Here is a 17,681-nt window from a genome sequence, read left to right as displayed (position 1 = left end):
TTTTGGATTTTGTTTTCCTTCCAAATAATGCAGCTTATTAACTTTCTATATGATAGTTTCAATCCATGTTAGTTGACTTTTTTTCCTAATGTGTCTCTTTAAATTGATTTATGAAACAGTTTGTTTTAGGAAAAAGAAGTTTTTCAAATAATTTACCGTGCTGAACTTACTTTAATTTATTATTTTATAGTGCTACTTATTAGTAATAAATTATGTAAGAAAATAAGCTAATGAGAAATAGGGATAGGGTCCAGCAAATCACATGGTCCATAAGATAATAACATTTAATCAATTTCAATGTGGAGATGTGTGCTTAAATTTCTTTTATTGTTATTTTATGAAAATATATGTTTATAGATAGCAATCTAGGAAAATAGATTTTACAGGTTTTCAAAGTAAAAGCATACTATAATAATCATATTTAGAAAAGAAATTAATGTCAGTATATCTAAAAGCAAGGCATTATACATAAAAAACCGCACTTGAAATGTGGTACTACTAGTATTACACAAATTAGAACTTTGAGGTAGAACATATCATGAAAAGGAATGTGAACTCAAAATAAAGATTTTCTTTTATAAAAGAGGTAAGCCTTACCTGTTACATTAGAACAACCTAATCAATGTGTGTGCTTTAATACCAGCCCTATCCAGCTGTTACATTCTGGGATAATCTACCTGCTCTTTACTGCCTTTGCATTTTGACTGATCAGCACTCATCACCTATAAGTTGTTAAATGTTTTGATTTTTACCCTTGCAGCATTTATTATGATCAATTACTAGCTGTTATTAAAATATTCAAAATCTTAGAAATGTGCTACAGATGTTCTTTTCCTCCAAAGTTCTCATTTGCACTGCCTTGAAAAGAATATATGCAATCAACTCACCAAAATAAATTTTGGAGTTTTTTTCCTATCAACTCTTTCCAGGCATCAGTACCTTGAGGCAACTCTAATCATATAGAGACTTATACAGATTTAATCGCTGAAGAAATATTTATAGAGTGCCCTTTGGTAGCATGATTATAAAGGTGTAACAGGGATACAGAGTAAGTGCAAGATTTTGTCCCTGGAGTCAAAGAGTGTCTGTTCTACAGCTATAACTCTCAACCATGGCTGAGCACACAAATCACACACTGGATTTGATCTGTTTAAGATTAGAAAAATGATGAGGAAAAAAGAAGAAAAGATTAGAACTGCTGAATCAGGATGAAGGTAAAGAAGAGGTTTGATATGTCTGTATTAAAAAATAAAAAAAAACCCTCAATAGATAAAATTCTGAAGCTTGGCTAAAATTAATGGCAAATCTGAAAAAAGGGAAGGTGTGTTAAGAATTATTTAACAACAAAAGTGGCTGAGTGCTTCAGTAGTCTGCTTGGATGAGAATCTGAGCCCCCTCTTTGTGTGATGACTTGAACCAAGTTTTTCAACATTATAGTATCATAGTATTCTTATCTACAAATGGGGCTAATGATGGTGCCTTTTTAGAAGTTTGTTTAAAAGATGAAACCTAACATCACTTCATTTAAATTATTTAGCAAAACACTTTTAAGTGCTCAGGAAATATTTATTGGTTTCCATTTTTAGTATACTAGACAGATCCTTCTTTTATTCAAATTGGTGAGGAAATAAAAGGTAAAGTCTTGCTTACTTTATATTTACCTTATATTTCCTATTTAAAAGCTGCCTGAAAAATGTGTTCATAAAGTCATATGTTGAAGGAAATTGAGGCTGGAAAACTTTGATACCATTTAGAAGAAACAGGAAAAAAATCATAAACAAAGATTTATAACGTAGAAGGAGTCACATATATGGTAATTTATAAAGGAGAGTACTTCAAATGAAAGAGATTTTATGTCCTGGGAAATTGAAAGAACATACATGGAATAAACATTTTCAAGTTGTAGTTTTAGATAATTTTAACATCACTGTGTGAAGGAATCTTGAGTATATTAGATGGAGAAAGACTGGGCTCTCCAGGTAGCCACATAGAACATGTGGAAACCTTGTTTATTTCAGGTTTGAAATTTAAGGATTGCATTAAAATATGTCAATATAAACATAATTATGAATGCCTTATATACTTAAGATTTCGTTATTATTATAAATGATTTTTTTCTGGTGAAAGAATTCATCCTTGCTGTGATCTGGTCTCCATGAGTTTCTGGTTGTATGAATCTTACATGTGCTTGCCCTGCCTGCACACTCACTGGATATCTTGTGGTTGTATTTCATGTCATCAATAACTATTTTTTGCTCATAATCTTTCTCAAAATAATTTTAGCTTTAATTTTGTTCAATTGATTTTTTGAAAAGTTGGTCTCTCCTTCATTTTATGTTGCAACATGTCAATTATCTGCTTAATGTTCACATGAGGCATGGCCTTTGTCTTTTAGTTTGGCATTTCAGTAACCAGCACATTGTACCCCATAAATGCATTAATGAATACAGCTATGATTTAATTAAAAAATAAATTAATAAAAGTGCTCTGCCTCTGTGAGCCCTGTGTTTGTAATGGTAGTTTGTGATGAAGCAGAGAGTGGTATTATGCTGTTTGTGTCACACGGCTAGTTCCTTGTTGGGGTTCAAGCTCCTAATTCTCTCCTAGCATGCAAGTCACAAGGTGTCTTCTGATGAAAGCCCTAAGAGTAGCACCATAAATGTTTCCCTGGGGAGTTGTAGAAATAAGATATGACCAGTCGCATATAATATGATTCTGAGGAATGTGTATCTACCTAATAGCTATTGAGCAAATATCATTCTTCAGCTAGTGGTTTGATGGCCACAGCACACGTTTACTGTGTATGGTTTTGTTCCCCTTCCTTCCCACTCATCACTTTGTCCCCCCCTTTTCCCTCCTGTCTTTTTCCTCCTCTCTTTTGTCCTCATCCTCCGTCACTTTCTCTCCTCTGACCTTTTCACCTCTCTCAAAACATTTTCATCTTTTTAAGGGCCAGGTTCAACCCCCCATAATAATTTTCTCCATGGCGATCAATCTTCAGTGAGTATCAGTTTGGAGGATGCTATTTTTTAAGGGAAATGTGCATGACAAGAATATAGGTAAAGTCAGAAATATATAATGTATACGTGGGACACTATTATGTGAATATTGGGAAGTATTAAGTACTATGTCACTTTGTAAAGATATAAAGATTTAAAAGAAATCACCATTGGAATATTGTAGGCTATAGTGAGCTATAATTCAACCACTGCACAGCAGTTTGGGTGTCTATAAAATATTTTTTAAAAAATCTCTTTGAAGTGTGCCTTCAGAGCTTTCCAGTATATTAGCAAAATTGTTCAGCCATTGGAGCTATCGATGTTTATAATGTTTTATTTCCCCAAAGCACCTCATACCTATTAGCAGTTACTTCCAATTCCCTATCCAGTCAGTTCCTAGTCATCAGTAACCTATTTTTTTTTTTTTTTTTTTTGTAGAGACAGAGTCTCACTTTATGGCCCTCGGTAGAGTGTCATGGCATCACACAGCTCACAGCAACCTCCAACTTCTGGGCTTAAGCGATTCTCTTGCCTCAGCCTCATGAGTAGCTGGGACTACAGGCGCCCACCAAAACGCCCGGCTATTTTTTTTTTTTGGTTGCAGTTCAGCCGGGGTCGGGTTTGAACCTGCCACCCTTGGTATGTGGGGCCAGCGCCTTACTATGAATGTGGTTATTCTGGACATCTTATATAACTAGACTTATACAATTTGTGGATTTTTCTTTTTTTTCTTCTTCTTCTATTTTTTTTTTTCGTCTGGCTTCTTTCATTTAGCCTATTATTTTCAAACTTTACCCATGTTGTGGTATGTATCAGTATATTATTACTTTTTATTACCAACTATTCCACTTTATAGGTACACCACATTGTGTTTATTCATTCATCAGTTGACAGATACTTAGGTTGCTTTCACTTTGTGGCTATTAAGAGTAATGTAGTGATGAAAATTTGCATTAGCGTGTATATAAACATTCAATTCTTTTGAGTCTATACCTAAGAATACAATTGTTAGTCACAGGTAACACTTTGATTAATTTTTTCAAAACTGCCAAAATGGTACCCAAAGCAGATATACCATTCAGTATTCCCACCAGCGGTGTTTAAGAGTCCCAAATTTTCCACATCCTCTTCAACATTTGTTAATGTTTGTCTTTAATTTTAGCCATCCTACTTGGTATAAAGTGATATCTCATTGTTGTTTTTATTTGCATTTCCTTAATGATTAATATACCAAACATATTTTTGTGCCTATTGTCCACTTATAAATATTTTGATAAATGTTTTTTGAAGTCTTTTACTCGTTGTTTTAGTTGAACTATTTGTCCTTTTCATTGATGAATTGTAACTCCTCTATATATTCAGAACAGAAGATTCTCATCAGATAAATTATTTGCATTTTTTTTCTTATCTTGTGGGTTGAAGGATAATATTTAGAAATAAACATATCTTACATCAAGCACACAAAGTGAACTCAGTGTGAGTTTAAAACTGCTTGCTATTCTTGCAGAGGCTTCAGGGACCGGGCCTCCCTGGGACATGCGCAGAGTTAGCTTGCCTGGAGTTAAAATTCCACAAGCCAATTCTCTGAAGTTGTGCACCCTGTTAAGCCTGAGGCCAAAGGGCATGCCACCCTTCCTCAGAAATATGGGCCAGAGGGTTGACATATGTTAAAAACATATTGTCAGAGGTCTATAGGTGCTGTGCCCTGAGGAGAGACACAGTCATTACTTCATGCTGAATAAACTGAGTGAACGCTTGAAGGTACTCTTCCATTAACTCTGTTGCCCTGTGGCTGCTTTCTTCTTTGTGATCTTTATTTAGATACCTGCCCAAGAGATTAGTCAGTGTCTGGAAGAGGATGTTTACTGCAGAAGTGATTGTGTTGATGTGGTAACAGGATATTTCCTTACAAGTTAATTTCAGATAGGTAAAATGAGGTAATGGTGAAACTAACAGATGATACATTAAGTGTGTACGGGACTAGAAGTGTATAAAATCAAATCCCTGAATAAAGAACTTTGCTACACGCCATCCCATGCTATGTAGCCTCCTTCTTGCCCTTATTTCTTAAAATTACAGGAGTGAGCTTACCCCTGAAGGCTGCAGGGCTGTCCTGCTGCAGCATTGGTATTCACACCAACATGTGGTATCTTTTTACCTTATCGATAGTATCCTTTGGTGAGTAAAAGCTTTTTAAATTTGATGAAGTCAACCTTATCTATTTTTCTTCAGTTTGTTTTATGTGACCACTAACATCTTTACTCAGCATGTTAGTGGTGAGCTAATAATTGGACAGAGGTTTAATTAAATGCCTTGAATCAATAAGAGTCCCAGGATTTTCTGAGATGCTCCATTCCTGTTTTGTGCCACACATTGAGTGCTCCTGCAAGGACTTTACAACTCCACTGTAGCCTTCAATTTCTGCTGAGCAGAGTCTTTAGCCAGGTAGTGATGAAAGTGTAAGGATTCTCACATCTTCTCTGGGCATACACACATCTGAGTGCTCCGCTAGGTTCCCTGAAATATGTGGACCTTTTCCAATATCTCTATCAACAACTCATTCTGCAATCTCCAACTAGTATCTCTGTTTCAGGAAGTTGTAATGTTCAACACCTGCTGTTGCTTCTTTTCAATAGAGGACAGGACTATTTACACAGAGTGAGCTCCAATTGTTGCTCAAATGAAGAGAAGTAATAAAAATGCAAGTGTTCAGGGACATGCCAGACCCGTCCCAATAGGGACAGTTCTCTGACAATGAGGCTGTGGGGGGAGCTCCAAACCTGCTTCTCCCCTCTAGTTTTTGCTGGGAGGGTGGTTTTCACAGCTAATATAGTTACAAGGCTTTGGATTCAAGGGCCCTGTGCAGCTGCAGAGAAGTGATGAAGAAGTCAAGTTAAAATGCTGCAAATATGCCAAGCTAACTGAAATTTAGTCACTTTTTTGAATAAATCTCCTGTGGACTGTTGTGAGCCTTTGTCTGTTTCTAAACTTCTGGACAATTTTGGTATTGGCAACTATGGTCAGTATATGTATTACCCTTATGTAAGAGAAGATGTTCTGGTGTTTATTCTGCTCTGCCAGAGATGGTCCTTGGACTTGATTTTGACAAACATGAGATTTTCTTTCTTTGTTTTTCCAAATTGCTTATTCATTTCTCCCCCCTGATTTGAAATGGTAATTTTATTTGAATGTACTGATTATTTATGAATTTTAGAAAAACAAATTCTGTTGTGTGATATGGCTATAAATTTTATCACTGGGATCACATTGCTTTATATAATTATTTTTCTCGATGACTCCATATATAATTAAATAACATGAAATTTAGTGGATAATTAAAAGTGTGAAGATTGCAATTAACAGGTGTTTTATTGCTTAAGCTATAAGTAAGAAAAGAAGTTACAGCTTTATTAACCTAAGAAATACAAACTAAATTAGAACAAATCTGTACAGATTGTTTATACATAAACTCATATATTTCAAAATATTAAAAAGCTATGTTTATGAGTGATATCATACTTTTTTAATATTACCCAAAGCAAAATACATTTTAATGCAATTGCTATCAAGGCACCACTGTCATACTTTAAAGATCAGGAAAAAATAGTACTTCATTTTTTATGAAACCAGAGAAAAACCTTGAATACCCAATACATTACTCAGAAATACAAACAAATAAGGAGGAATCATGCTACCAGACTTCAATCTTAAATCTATAGTGATCAAAACAACATCCAATTGGCACAAAAACAGAGAGGTAGTTGTATGGAACACAATTGAGAACCAAGAGATGAACCCAGACACTTATCATCATTTGATCTTAGATAAGCCTATCAAAAATATAAATTTGGGGAAAGATTCCCTATTTAACAAATGGTGCTGGGAGAACTGGATGGCGACATGTAGAAGACTGAAACTGGACCCACACCTTTCACCATTAACAAAAATTCACTCTCACTGGATAAAAGATTTAAACTTAAGACATTAAACTATAAAGATTTGTGGAGAGAGTGCAGTGGAAACACTTGAAGAAATTGGCCTCGGATGATACTTTCTGAGGAGGACCCCCTGGGCAACTGAAGCAACATCAAAAATACATTACTGGGATCTGATCAAACTAAAAAGCTTCTGTACAACCAAGAATATAGTAAGTAAAGCAAATAGACAGCCCTCAGAATGGGAGAGGATATTTGCAGGTTGTTTCTAACAAAGGTTTGATAACCAGAATACACAGAGAACTCAAACTTATTAATAAGAGAAGAACAAGTAGTCCCATTTCATTGTGGGCAAGGGACTTGAACAGAAGCTTCTCTGAAGAATATAGGTGTATGGCCTACCGGCACATGAGAAAATGCTCATCATCTTTAATCATCAGAGAAATGCAAATCAAAACCATTTTGAGATACCATCTAACTCCAGTAAGAGTGGCTCACTCAACAAAATCTCAAAACTACAGATGTTGGCATGGATGTAGAGAAAAGGGAACACTTTTTCACTGCTTGTGGTAATGCAAGCTAATACGTCCCTTTTGGAAAGAAGTATGGAGAATACTCAGGGATCTAAAAGTAGACCTGTTCAATCCTACAATTCCTCTACTAGGTGTATATCCAAAAGACCAAAAATCACTTTATAACAAAGATATTTGTACCAGATTGTTCATTACAGCTCAATTCATAATAGCCAAGTCATGGAAGAAGCCCAAGTGCCCATTTACACATGAATGGATTAATAAATTGTGGTATATGTATACCATGGAATATTATGCAGCCTTAAAAAAGATGGAGACTTTACCTCTTTTTTGTTTATATGAATAGAGCTGGAACATATCCTACTTAGTAAAGTATCTCAAGAATGGAGGAAAAAGTATCTAATGTACTCAGTACTATTATGAAACCAATTTACAATCACTCACACTTTCCTATGAAGAATAGATCACAAGTATGGCCCAGGATGAAGGAGGGAGGGGGGATGGGAGGGGAGAAGGGAGGTCAGATGGAGGGAGGGTGAATGGTGGGATCACAACTATGGTACCTATTGCAAGGATACAAGGGTCGGATCTATTAAGTATAAAATATAAATGTCTTATCACAATAATTAAGTAAATGAGGTGAGGGATATATTAACCAGTACGATGTAAGCATTCCAAATTGTATATGAAATCAACATATTGTACCCCATAAATGCATTTATGTATACATGATCTACCTCTTTATGATTTAATTAAAAAAATGGTAATTACCAGTCCTCTACATTTACTGTCCTAACAATGATCATTTGATAGTTTAAAACAATATTTGAGTCTATTTATTTTGCACCTGGATATACCTTATTTAAAAAGTGAAAATGTTAAAATTATTTTAAAATACAAATTATTTTATTTTATTTTACTTTTGTTTGTAGGACTTTGGAGACGATGGGTCCTTGTATATTACTAAGGTTACTACAACTCACATGGGCAATTACACCTGCTATGCAGATGGCTATGAACATGTCTACCAGACTCACATCTTCCAAGTGAATGGTAAGGAGTGTGGTGTTGCGAATATTGTATTTTGCTTCAATAGATATTCATAGAACTTCACAATCAACTGGAAATAAGGGAGGCTTTGACTATTGGAGTTTTGGTAAGGCTCTCTCTCTTTCTTTTTCTTTTTTTTTTTGAGACAAAATCTTACTTTGTCACCATCAGTAGAGTGTTATGGCATCATAGCTCACAGCATCCTCAATCTCTTGGGTTCAAGTGACTTTCTTGCCTCAGCCTCCCTATTAGTTGGGACTACAGGTGCCTGCCATGACTCCTGGCTATTTTTAGAGGTGGGATCTTGCTCTGGATTAGGCTGGTCTCAAATTCCTGAGCTCAAGCAATCCACTCTTCTGGGTATTCCAGAGTGCTGGGATTATAGGCGTGAGTCAGCATGCCCAGCCCATGGCTCTATATTTTTGAATTTTGGGACTTAATGTGAAAGTTTAAGTTAAAGATAAAGTTCTCAAGGGAATAAACAGTTCTTGAGCATTATAAATTACTACTATTTTTGTCATCATAAGGTATTACTGAGTAACTCATTGCAATCAAAGAATTAAAACAAGAAAATTAAATTACTTTTTCAGTTAGAATATCAACAATTAAATGAACATGTACATATTGGAAACTGAAGAAATTAACTATTAAAAATTTTGATCATGAGCAGTGCCTGTGGCTCAAAGAGGTAGGATGCCTGCCCCATATACTGGAGTTGGTAGGTTCAAACCTAGCCCTGGCCAAAAACTGCAAAAAAAAAAAAAAAAAAAATTTGATCATATCATCTATTTAATTGGTCTTGTTAATGATATAAACATTGTTATCTATCTATAGCAAATATTATATTCCTAATGGTTAATATAAATGTTGACCAAGTAGGCTAATATTATTCCTGTAATGAGAACTTGGCTTTACTTCTAATATAACTTATACTTCAGTTATTTACTTGAAATAATATAAGCATGCATCTATGCTTCATTAATAAACACAAATTTATTTCTATAATTTGTTATGATATATATGTTAATCTTCTCTATGCTTTATAAAAAAGGAGGCAAAAACTTACTCGGCTTTCTCAAAGATCAGCAAGATGGCTGGTGTGCTTGGCATGAATTAAGAGGAGAGTAGCAGGTTATGAGCTTGGAGTGGTAGCCCAGGGCAGATCACATGGAGCCCCATGGACCTAGAGAAATGTTTGCATTTCCCTTCTAAGTATAATGGGAGGTATCCAAGCGCTTAGTGTATACAGTGACATATTCTGTATTGTTTTAAAATAAATGCATACTGAAAACTTTTTTAACAGTATAGATAAGAGATAATGGTGGCTCAAAATGTAGTGTTAGTGGTTGGGTTGAAAAGAAGTGATCATATTTGGAATAGGTTTTGAAAGTAGTCCTTGGTGTTGTCACTGAGGAATATCAAGTTAGTGTGAGAAAAACAGAGTTAAGAATAAATGAGGCTAAGACATTTGAAGAAGCAGTTAGGTATATGGTTACACCGTCTGTGGCTATAGAATAAGTAGCACATTTGGAGATTGATGAAATGAATTTTAATAGGTTAAATTTTTGGTAGATAAGTCAAGTATTCAATTGAAGAGTGTACAGCCCAAATTTGTATATTTAGAGAGTATCAGTGTGTACAGATTGCATTTAAAGCCACCTTAGGAATGAGTGTAGGCAGATGTGGAGTCAGTGGACTTGGCTCTGAGATTAACAAGTAGAAGGCTGAAAACGAGTACTCTGTAAAACAAAGTATGCATCTTAAAAATATTAATATGATGTAACAAAATACTTGAAAGTATTAAGGAGTCTGTTTTGATTATGGCTGACACTCAACAGAAGCAGATTTAGGCTTTGGTTTCTGGTGCAAAGCCAGTTGACAAGTAGACATAGTCAAGTTTTTGATTCCAACTTCCAATGAAGTTGCTGGCAACTAATTGGAAACTAGTGAAGAAAGCTGACAAGAAGCAAAGCAGTTGGTGCATGCTGGTCCCAGTGGCCTTAGACGCTTGGAATTAGGCACTCTCGCATCTGGCATTGGAACCTACTAATAACAGCATCTTGAGAGGACAGGACGAGTCCTGTGCTGGGATGTTCCTTATCTTCATGTTGCTTCCCTGGGGAAATGTGACTGCAAAACTGGCCATCACCTCCCTTTTTCTGGTAAATGTTTACTGACTGCTAGCCTAATTGACAAGACACGCCTTATTTTCATTTGCTTTTTGTTTTGAAGTTTAGAAAGAGATTTCCCAGTTTTGTTTTTGGCTAACAGTTCTTTTACCTCTTCTTCTCACTCCTAGTCCTTGTTTTTCCCATCTAAGTACCAACATGTGAGCATTCTTGTTAGTTTTTAGAACAGTGTATTGTTTATGTTCTACCTGCATCAGAATCACTTGAAAACACAATAGCTCAGATGTAGAAGCCTGGACTTCACCAGACCTGTCTTGCATTTTGACAGGCTTCTAAGAGAATTGTGATGCATTGTAAAGTGTGACAATTATTCTAAATGGCTGCTCTTCAGGAGTTGCTGGACCTCATTCATGTCTGATGAATAATTCACTCATTTTTCCATGCTCCAGCTGGGAAACCCAGGAAGGAGACTTTGAGCCAAACTGTAGGCTTTCATGTTGTAAGATGAGCACTGAACAGCACTGGGGAAATGCACCTTCCCTCTCCCTATCCGCTCTTGTGAATGGGCTGTTTACTCTCTGATCTCAGGTTTTTCTGAACAAGAAATATGGCAATAAAGAAATAATGAAGTCTCAGAAATAGAGCTCCCCCATCAGCCTGAGCACCATGAATTAATTTAGAAGAAGTCAAGGTTAACAGTGACGACTAATACTGAACATTTTTCTAGGAAGAGTGATCCCTGTACCAATATTGCAAAGGGAATAAAACACACTTTTTTCTTTTACATCCTACTTTAATTAAATTGATCAGATTTCTTGGTATAAAGGTTTTCATGAAGGGGTGGGTTTGGGAAGAACAATGATACTATCATCACTGAGAAGGCATATAAATTCACAAATATAATTTAAGCGTTAGATTTGAACACTTGGGTGTTATTATTAACCTTTACAAAACTAGTTTTTTTGTCAAGGATAAAAACTGTAATTATAGTCAATTTAAGAAATAATGTAAAGTGGAAAAATGAAGGACACGAGTATTATTAACACTTCCAAGAAGATCATTGGCTAAAAGTAAACAGAGAACTTAGTAGCTGGAGAGTGCTGTGGGGTCAATGGAGGGAATTTCATGAAATTATAAATGAGTTAATCTCTTATTCTCATGTGAATAATTCAGTAAAAATTAAAAAGATAATTTATGAGGAAAAAATGATAATTGTAGTTAAATTAAAAAGTCAGTAAGATCTAATACTCAGATGGGGGGACTGGTCCCTGGAAGATGAACAGTGAATCTGCTGAAACAGAGAGAAAGAAGTCAATCAATAAAATGTAACACAGACAAGGTATGACAAAGGCCAGATGGTAAAAAAATAAAATAAAATAATAAAATAAAATAAAACGTAACAAAATTCTTCAAAATACTGGCGAGAATGTTTTAATTGCTGTTGACACTCAGAGTGGGGCTGTTTGGGAAAGATTCTGTGAGGGAGAACCAAGGAAATAATTTTTGCATTGCTTAGATTTTTTTTTTCAGTGAACTGAACAATAACAATGGTTAAAAGCAAAGAGTTTATGAGAGCTTTAGTGGTTTCAAGAGAAGAAAAAATTTAAAGTAATCATCTTGCAAGGCAGGAGGTTATAGAAATGACAGTATGTAGCTGGTAGGTTGGAGAGGGGGTAGAGTGTTTTTGAGGTGATACATTAGTCTATTTTCCATCCATTGTGGTTGACTGTGAAGTGACAGAGAAAATGAGATTTGTGTTTTAACTAGTGTTTTTGTGTCAGTAAGCAAGTGAAAGAGAGACAGGAGTGAGACAGTTAGGCAAGTTTATAACAGACTTATTACAATGATAGACCATAGAGAGTAAGTATGAGAAAGGACCCAAGTGAGACCAAGAAATGTTGTATGAAGTGAAAAATTTACTGAAGTCTGTAAGTTGCTCAGACATTAATACAGCGACGTACTGGAATGACAGATATGCAGAACCTTTCTCACCAACCTCCGAGTGGAGGTTTGGCGAGTTCTTGGTGCTTGCTTGGTGTTCCTTGAAAAAAAGAATTTCAGGATATACCAGGTAAGCCCAGCAAGTCATGGATTTTATTGAAAAGGAAAAACTCTACTGAGAGGAAGTGGTTTTATATCCTTTAGTCTTACCAATTGAGGGGAGGAATGTTCAAGGCCAAAGAGCTGGCTTTTACTAAGAATTTGGTAGCAATTCCTAGAATGGGGTTTCTTCTCCTTTTCATACTTTATATGATTGCTTGAGAACTGTCATGGTAATTTCAAGGGTGGAGACATTTTACAACCAAAGGGTAAATGAAATTATAATCAGCTGAAGTTCATATAAGTGGTAGAGATCACTGACAAGCCAGTCGAAGCCATTTCTTGCCTGTGGTTATCAGACCCCTTAGTTAGATTCTGTTTAACAGTTGTCTAACACCTGTACCCAATCCTCAAGCCCCTGGGTCCAGTCTCAGCCCCATCACCTGGTCTCTAACACCTTCACTCGAATCATTTTCTTAAAGCATCTGGTAATTTCTGTTTATGAAAAATGCCTTTAAGTAAGTCAAGTCTATATAAAGGTAAGCATGGACCAAGGATTACAAGGTGTTTAAGCAGACAAGTGTTCAAAGTCTCATTTGCCAGTTCTGGCCTTAGCCAAAAAGAGATACGAGGTATGAGGTAACAGATGCATCAAATTCAACCATCATTTGTCAAAAAATGTGTTCTATTGCTGCCCACCCAGGTTCATCTGCCTGTTGCCCAAGAGAAGCCAACAGAGCCAGAGAAAGGGACTATTCTACATAGCACTAAGCGAAGAGGTGGGAGAAATCTCTCAACTCCATCTCTCTGAGCATTAAGGGCACAGGGCTTATAAAAACAGTTGGGCAGGGGGATGGGCAATCAGAGTCTGCTAATTGGCTGAGTTGGGGCAGAACCACTGTCTGTGTGGGTTGGCCGATCCACTGGAATGTAAGACCTGGAAGATACCTCAAAAACTACCCTATAGAAAACATAGATGATTTTTCTATGGAGGAAATTTAAGAATCCTCATAATTACCAACTGTGCCCTCTAAAGTAGCAATTTTAGAGAAGCAAACAAGGGGGCAGTGACTGTTATCGAGCAAATGGAGGGACAATGGCTGAGTATTATCATTATTTTAGCTAGCCCCATTTCTTCACAGAGTTTTGGGGCTGTTACTATAGTTCCTGCATTGCACCCCTTTATTAATTTGTAGAGCAGTTTCAGTTCTACCGCATTTTTATCAACCATTGTAGATAATAAGTATGATTCAAGGATCATTTTTAATGTAAACCCATTTGAAGAAGCCAAAAAGAAGGGTAGAAAATATTCATGTTCAGCAAGGGATCTTCAGCTGCTGTAACAAAGAACCCAAAATAAAAGGGGCTCAAAGAACACAGAGATGTGTTTTTCATACACATGAAAGAATCCCAGATGGGATGGTTTGGGGATAACAACTGCATAATGTCATCAATACCATAAGCTCCCCTATTATGATGAGCACGTAATTTCCACATTCATTGTCATCCTGTGTTTTCAAAATGACTGTGGAAATTATGTACACATTCAACAGGGAAAAGCAAAGAGGTGGGAAGGGAAAAATGGCACCCAGCACAGGAGAAATCACTTTTAAAAGAGTTTAATGAAAGCACCAACAGTAACTTCTATTGACCCTCCCTAAATGCAAAGATATTGCAAAGTATATTTCTTTGACCAACAAGAGCAGTATAAAAATTCAATTAATTAGAAAGAACTGGGAAATAAATTTTGGGGTGGTAACTAGCTATGTTTGTATCAAAGTTTCTGGTATGTTCAAAATACTTTTTAAAAAACAGTAATAGAATAATGGCATTTATAATAATAAAATATCTAAAATGGTAGGTTTTTTTTTTTAAATAAAACCAACAGTTCTAAAATTGACTTGCTGTGCTATGCCTTTCTTTTGATTTATGATGTTTATGATGTTTATGATATGTATGATTGGCTTAGTAACTTTAAACATACATTTGTATATTATTAAGTTTGCAAATTTGGGATTATCCAAATATCATAGGGCAAGAACAAAAGAATAGGCTGGGAATAAAAAAAGACATTGGAAAAAATACAATGAAAATGAAAGAAAATGCAAATTATCTAGCCCCATAGCACATTTATGGTTCCAATAAATCTTTAAAACTAGTTTAACTCATTTTCCATTTTCCATCCACTTTCAGAAAAGGTTAAAATGACCTTTAGAAAATCAGATTGCTAAGTGGAACTTAAAATATTTATCTTATCAATTTGTCAATTAGTAATAAAAATAAAATATTGCATTGATTACAAAAACAAGCCCTGAAAATACCACAAGATATTGGAATTTGTGAAAGAGCCTCTTTGAAGTGCAAAGCCTGTTTAAATATCTCAGGGCACAAGCCAAATAGAAGTCTATCAATAGCCCTGTTTCTTTTCAAACAACGCAAAATTAGATTATTGAAATATGAGAGTGCTTCTGTGTCCTTGTCTGAAGAAACATTATGTATAAATCAAAAGAGCTTGAGTCTACCAGTGAATTTCATTTCATGCTTTCCTTTTTCATTTTACATAAAGCAAATTGTCTTTAGATCTTAAGCCTATCATACAGAATGTTTGAAAATTTTAAAAGTCATCAGTAAGTTTACACTACCCTCTGGGCAGAAGTCTTGTCCATACTCACAACAAACCCAAATGCATGCTGTTACTTCTCTTTCATTCAAATTATCTGAGCCCTCATACATAATATGGAGTGGAATTTGTTTTCCTACTCATGTCAAAAACTTCTGCATAAAGTGGGCTGTTTGTTGCTGGTTTTATAGGATCTCCACATACAATACCCCTATTTTTCTCCTTCCTACGTCAGAAATATCTATCAAAAAAGACAGAAGAAGCAGACAGACATCCAAAGCATCACCTTCATTGCTGATAAAGCTATTTAGTGAAAGTGACTTTAAGTCTGGGGAACAATGGGCTTTTTTCTTGCATCATAGAATGAAACTTTCTTATCCAGTTACAGGCAGCCACGTAATATCTACACTGCTTGTCTGAAACCTTCCCTGCTAACCTTTGTGCATGGCTAAAGAGCAGAAGATAATAAAACCTTTCTGCAAGGAGTCAATCCAATAAATAGGAAGAAAGAGGTCTCCTTCCTCCTTGTCTTTCATCCTGATTAACTCACAATGTCATCCCCACTGTAAGTTAATGAAGGAGAGTGAGGAGCTTTGAGGGTTACTCTGCCTCAGTGATTCTCAGACTGCGGTTCAAGCACAGCCAGCAACAGCAATTTATTTTAAAGGCAAATTCTCAGGGATTGCCCACACCTACTGAATACAAACTCTGAGCATGGGGTAGGGTAACCTATATTTTAACAAACTTTCCTGGTGATTCTGATGATACAGTTTGAGAACCTCTGTTCCACCAGTTTACCTCCTAAAAAAAAATGACAAGTGGAAATACATGTTCTTTTCTCCTATTTCCATCTTTTTATTCATTTAATTTTGAATTGAAACTTTCAGCATACAGTCCTTTAGGAGAGAGGCTTTCCCTTGGGAAGTGGGATCCACCCTGTATCAGCTCAGTCTTTTCCCCCATGAGCCCCTGCAGCAGATGAGACTCACGTCTTGCTCCATAGCCCACCCAGGCTTCCTCAGCTATTGTGAATGTCCAGGGACAGCCTCCTACCATGAGAGGCCGCCTGTTTGCCACTATTCCTAAAGATTTTGCATGAGAAGCATTATTAGCTGCATTCGTGGCAGTCCAGATGTGGTAAGTGGTAATGTCTTGAGGGACAGTTTTCAGCCAAAGAAGGGTAAAAGGGAGTGTGTAAGATGCACAGCTTCTGGTCTCTAAATATCCATTCTAGGTAAACTGAAGTCTTAAATATAAGATCTGAAACATAAAAATTCTAGAAAGAAAACTTGGGAAAAACTTCTCTGAACAATGGCCGAGGCAAAGAATTTACGATTAAGACCCCAAAAGCACATGTAAGAAAAACAAAAATAGACAAATCAGACTTAATTAAACTAATAAACTTCTGCACAGCCAAAGAAACGAACAGCAGGGGACTTACGCAGCTGAAGAATGGGAAAAAAACATTTGCAATCTATACATGTGACTAAAGGACTAATATAGAGTATCTATAAGGAATTCAAACAAATTAGCAAGAAAAAATAAAAAAAAAAGAAATTGCATGAACCAGTTTGATGAAAACATTTCAAATTTTATATAAAACCAGCACATTATAGCCCACGATTGCATTAATGTACACAGCTATGATTTAATTAAAAAAAAAAGTGGAGAAAAGATGTGAACAGACATAACTTTAAAGAAGATATACAAATGACCAACAAACATATGAAAAATATTCAACATTGTTAATCATTGGGCAACCACGGCAGGGCACCACCCTACCCCTATCAGAATGGCCATTATGAATAAGTCAAAAAAACAACAGATGGTTCATTCCAAAATTTATATGCATGTATAGAAGCAACACTCAAGGGGAGTAAAGTAGGTGAGAGGAAGGAGGGTTTGGGGATTTCACATCTGACTGGTATGAGGCACACATTCTAGGTGACGAGCACAGTTATAACTTGGACTTAAAATGTACTTTGACTTAAAAGCAAGTTATGTAACCTAAACCTGTAAGTCAGTAATGTTCTGAAATTAAAAATAGAAAAAGAAAAAAAATGTTTTTCATTGAAGAAGATAAAAATCAGTGTTGGGCTGGACGTATTAAGAGGAAATTCTCCTAAACTGTTGGTAGGAATGTAAACCTGTAAAATCTCTATGGAAAACAATATAGAGATCTCTCAAAGAACTAAACGAGACCTACCTGTCTATCCAGCAATCCCCTTGCTGGGTATCTATCCAAAGAAAAAGAAGTCATTATTTCAGAAAGATGCCTGCACTTGTAAGTTTATTGCAGCATGATTCACAATTGCAAAGGTCAGAATCAGCCTAAGTGCTCATGAACCGATGAGTGTTAAGAAAATGTCACACCT

The 17,681-nt window shown here is 35.8% G+C and overlaps 1 protein-coding gene across 4 annotated transcripts in view; it reads left to right on the top strand.

Moving 5' to 3' along the window:
• The window catches only part of FSTL5 (follistatin like 5), a 778,095-nt gene that overhangs the window by 564,733 nt on the left and 195,681 nt on the right, over positions 1–17,681 (top strand). For all 4 annotated transcript variants that reach the window (XM_053583841.1, XM_053583826.1, XM_053583835.1 and 1 more), the window contains exon 8: positions 8,400–8,520. In XM_053583841.1, coding sequence (XP_053439816.1) covers positions 8,400–8,520 — 121 coding nt within the window. The remainder of the gene's footprint in view (positions 1–8,399; positions 8,521–17,681) is intronic.

Source organism: Nycticebus coucang, chromosome 1 (assembly GCF_027406575.1).
Source record: "Nycticebus coucang isolate mNycCou1 chromosome 1, mNycCou1.pri, whole genome shotgun sequence".
In the NCBI taxonomy this organism is placed as follows: domain Eukaryota; kingdom Metazoa; phylum Chordata; class Mammalia; order Primates; family Lorisidae; genus Nycticebus; species Nycticebus coucang.
The sequence above is the reverse complement of the archived record's forward strand: the minus strand, read 5'-3'. Positions and strand labels throughout refer to the sequence as shown.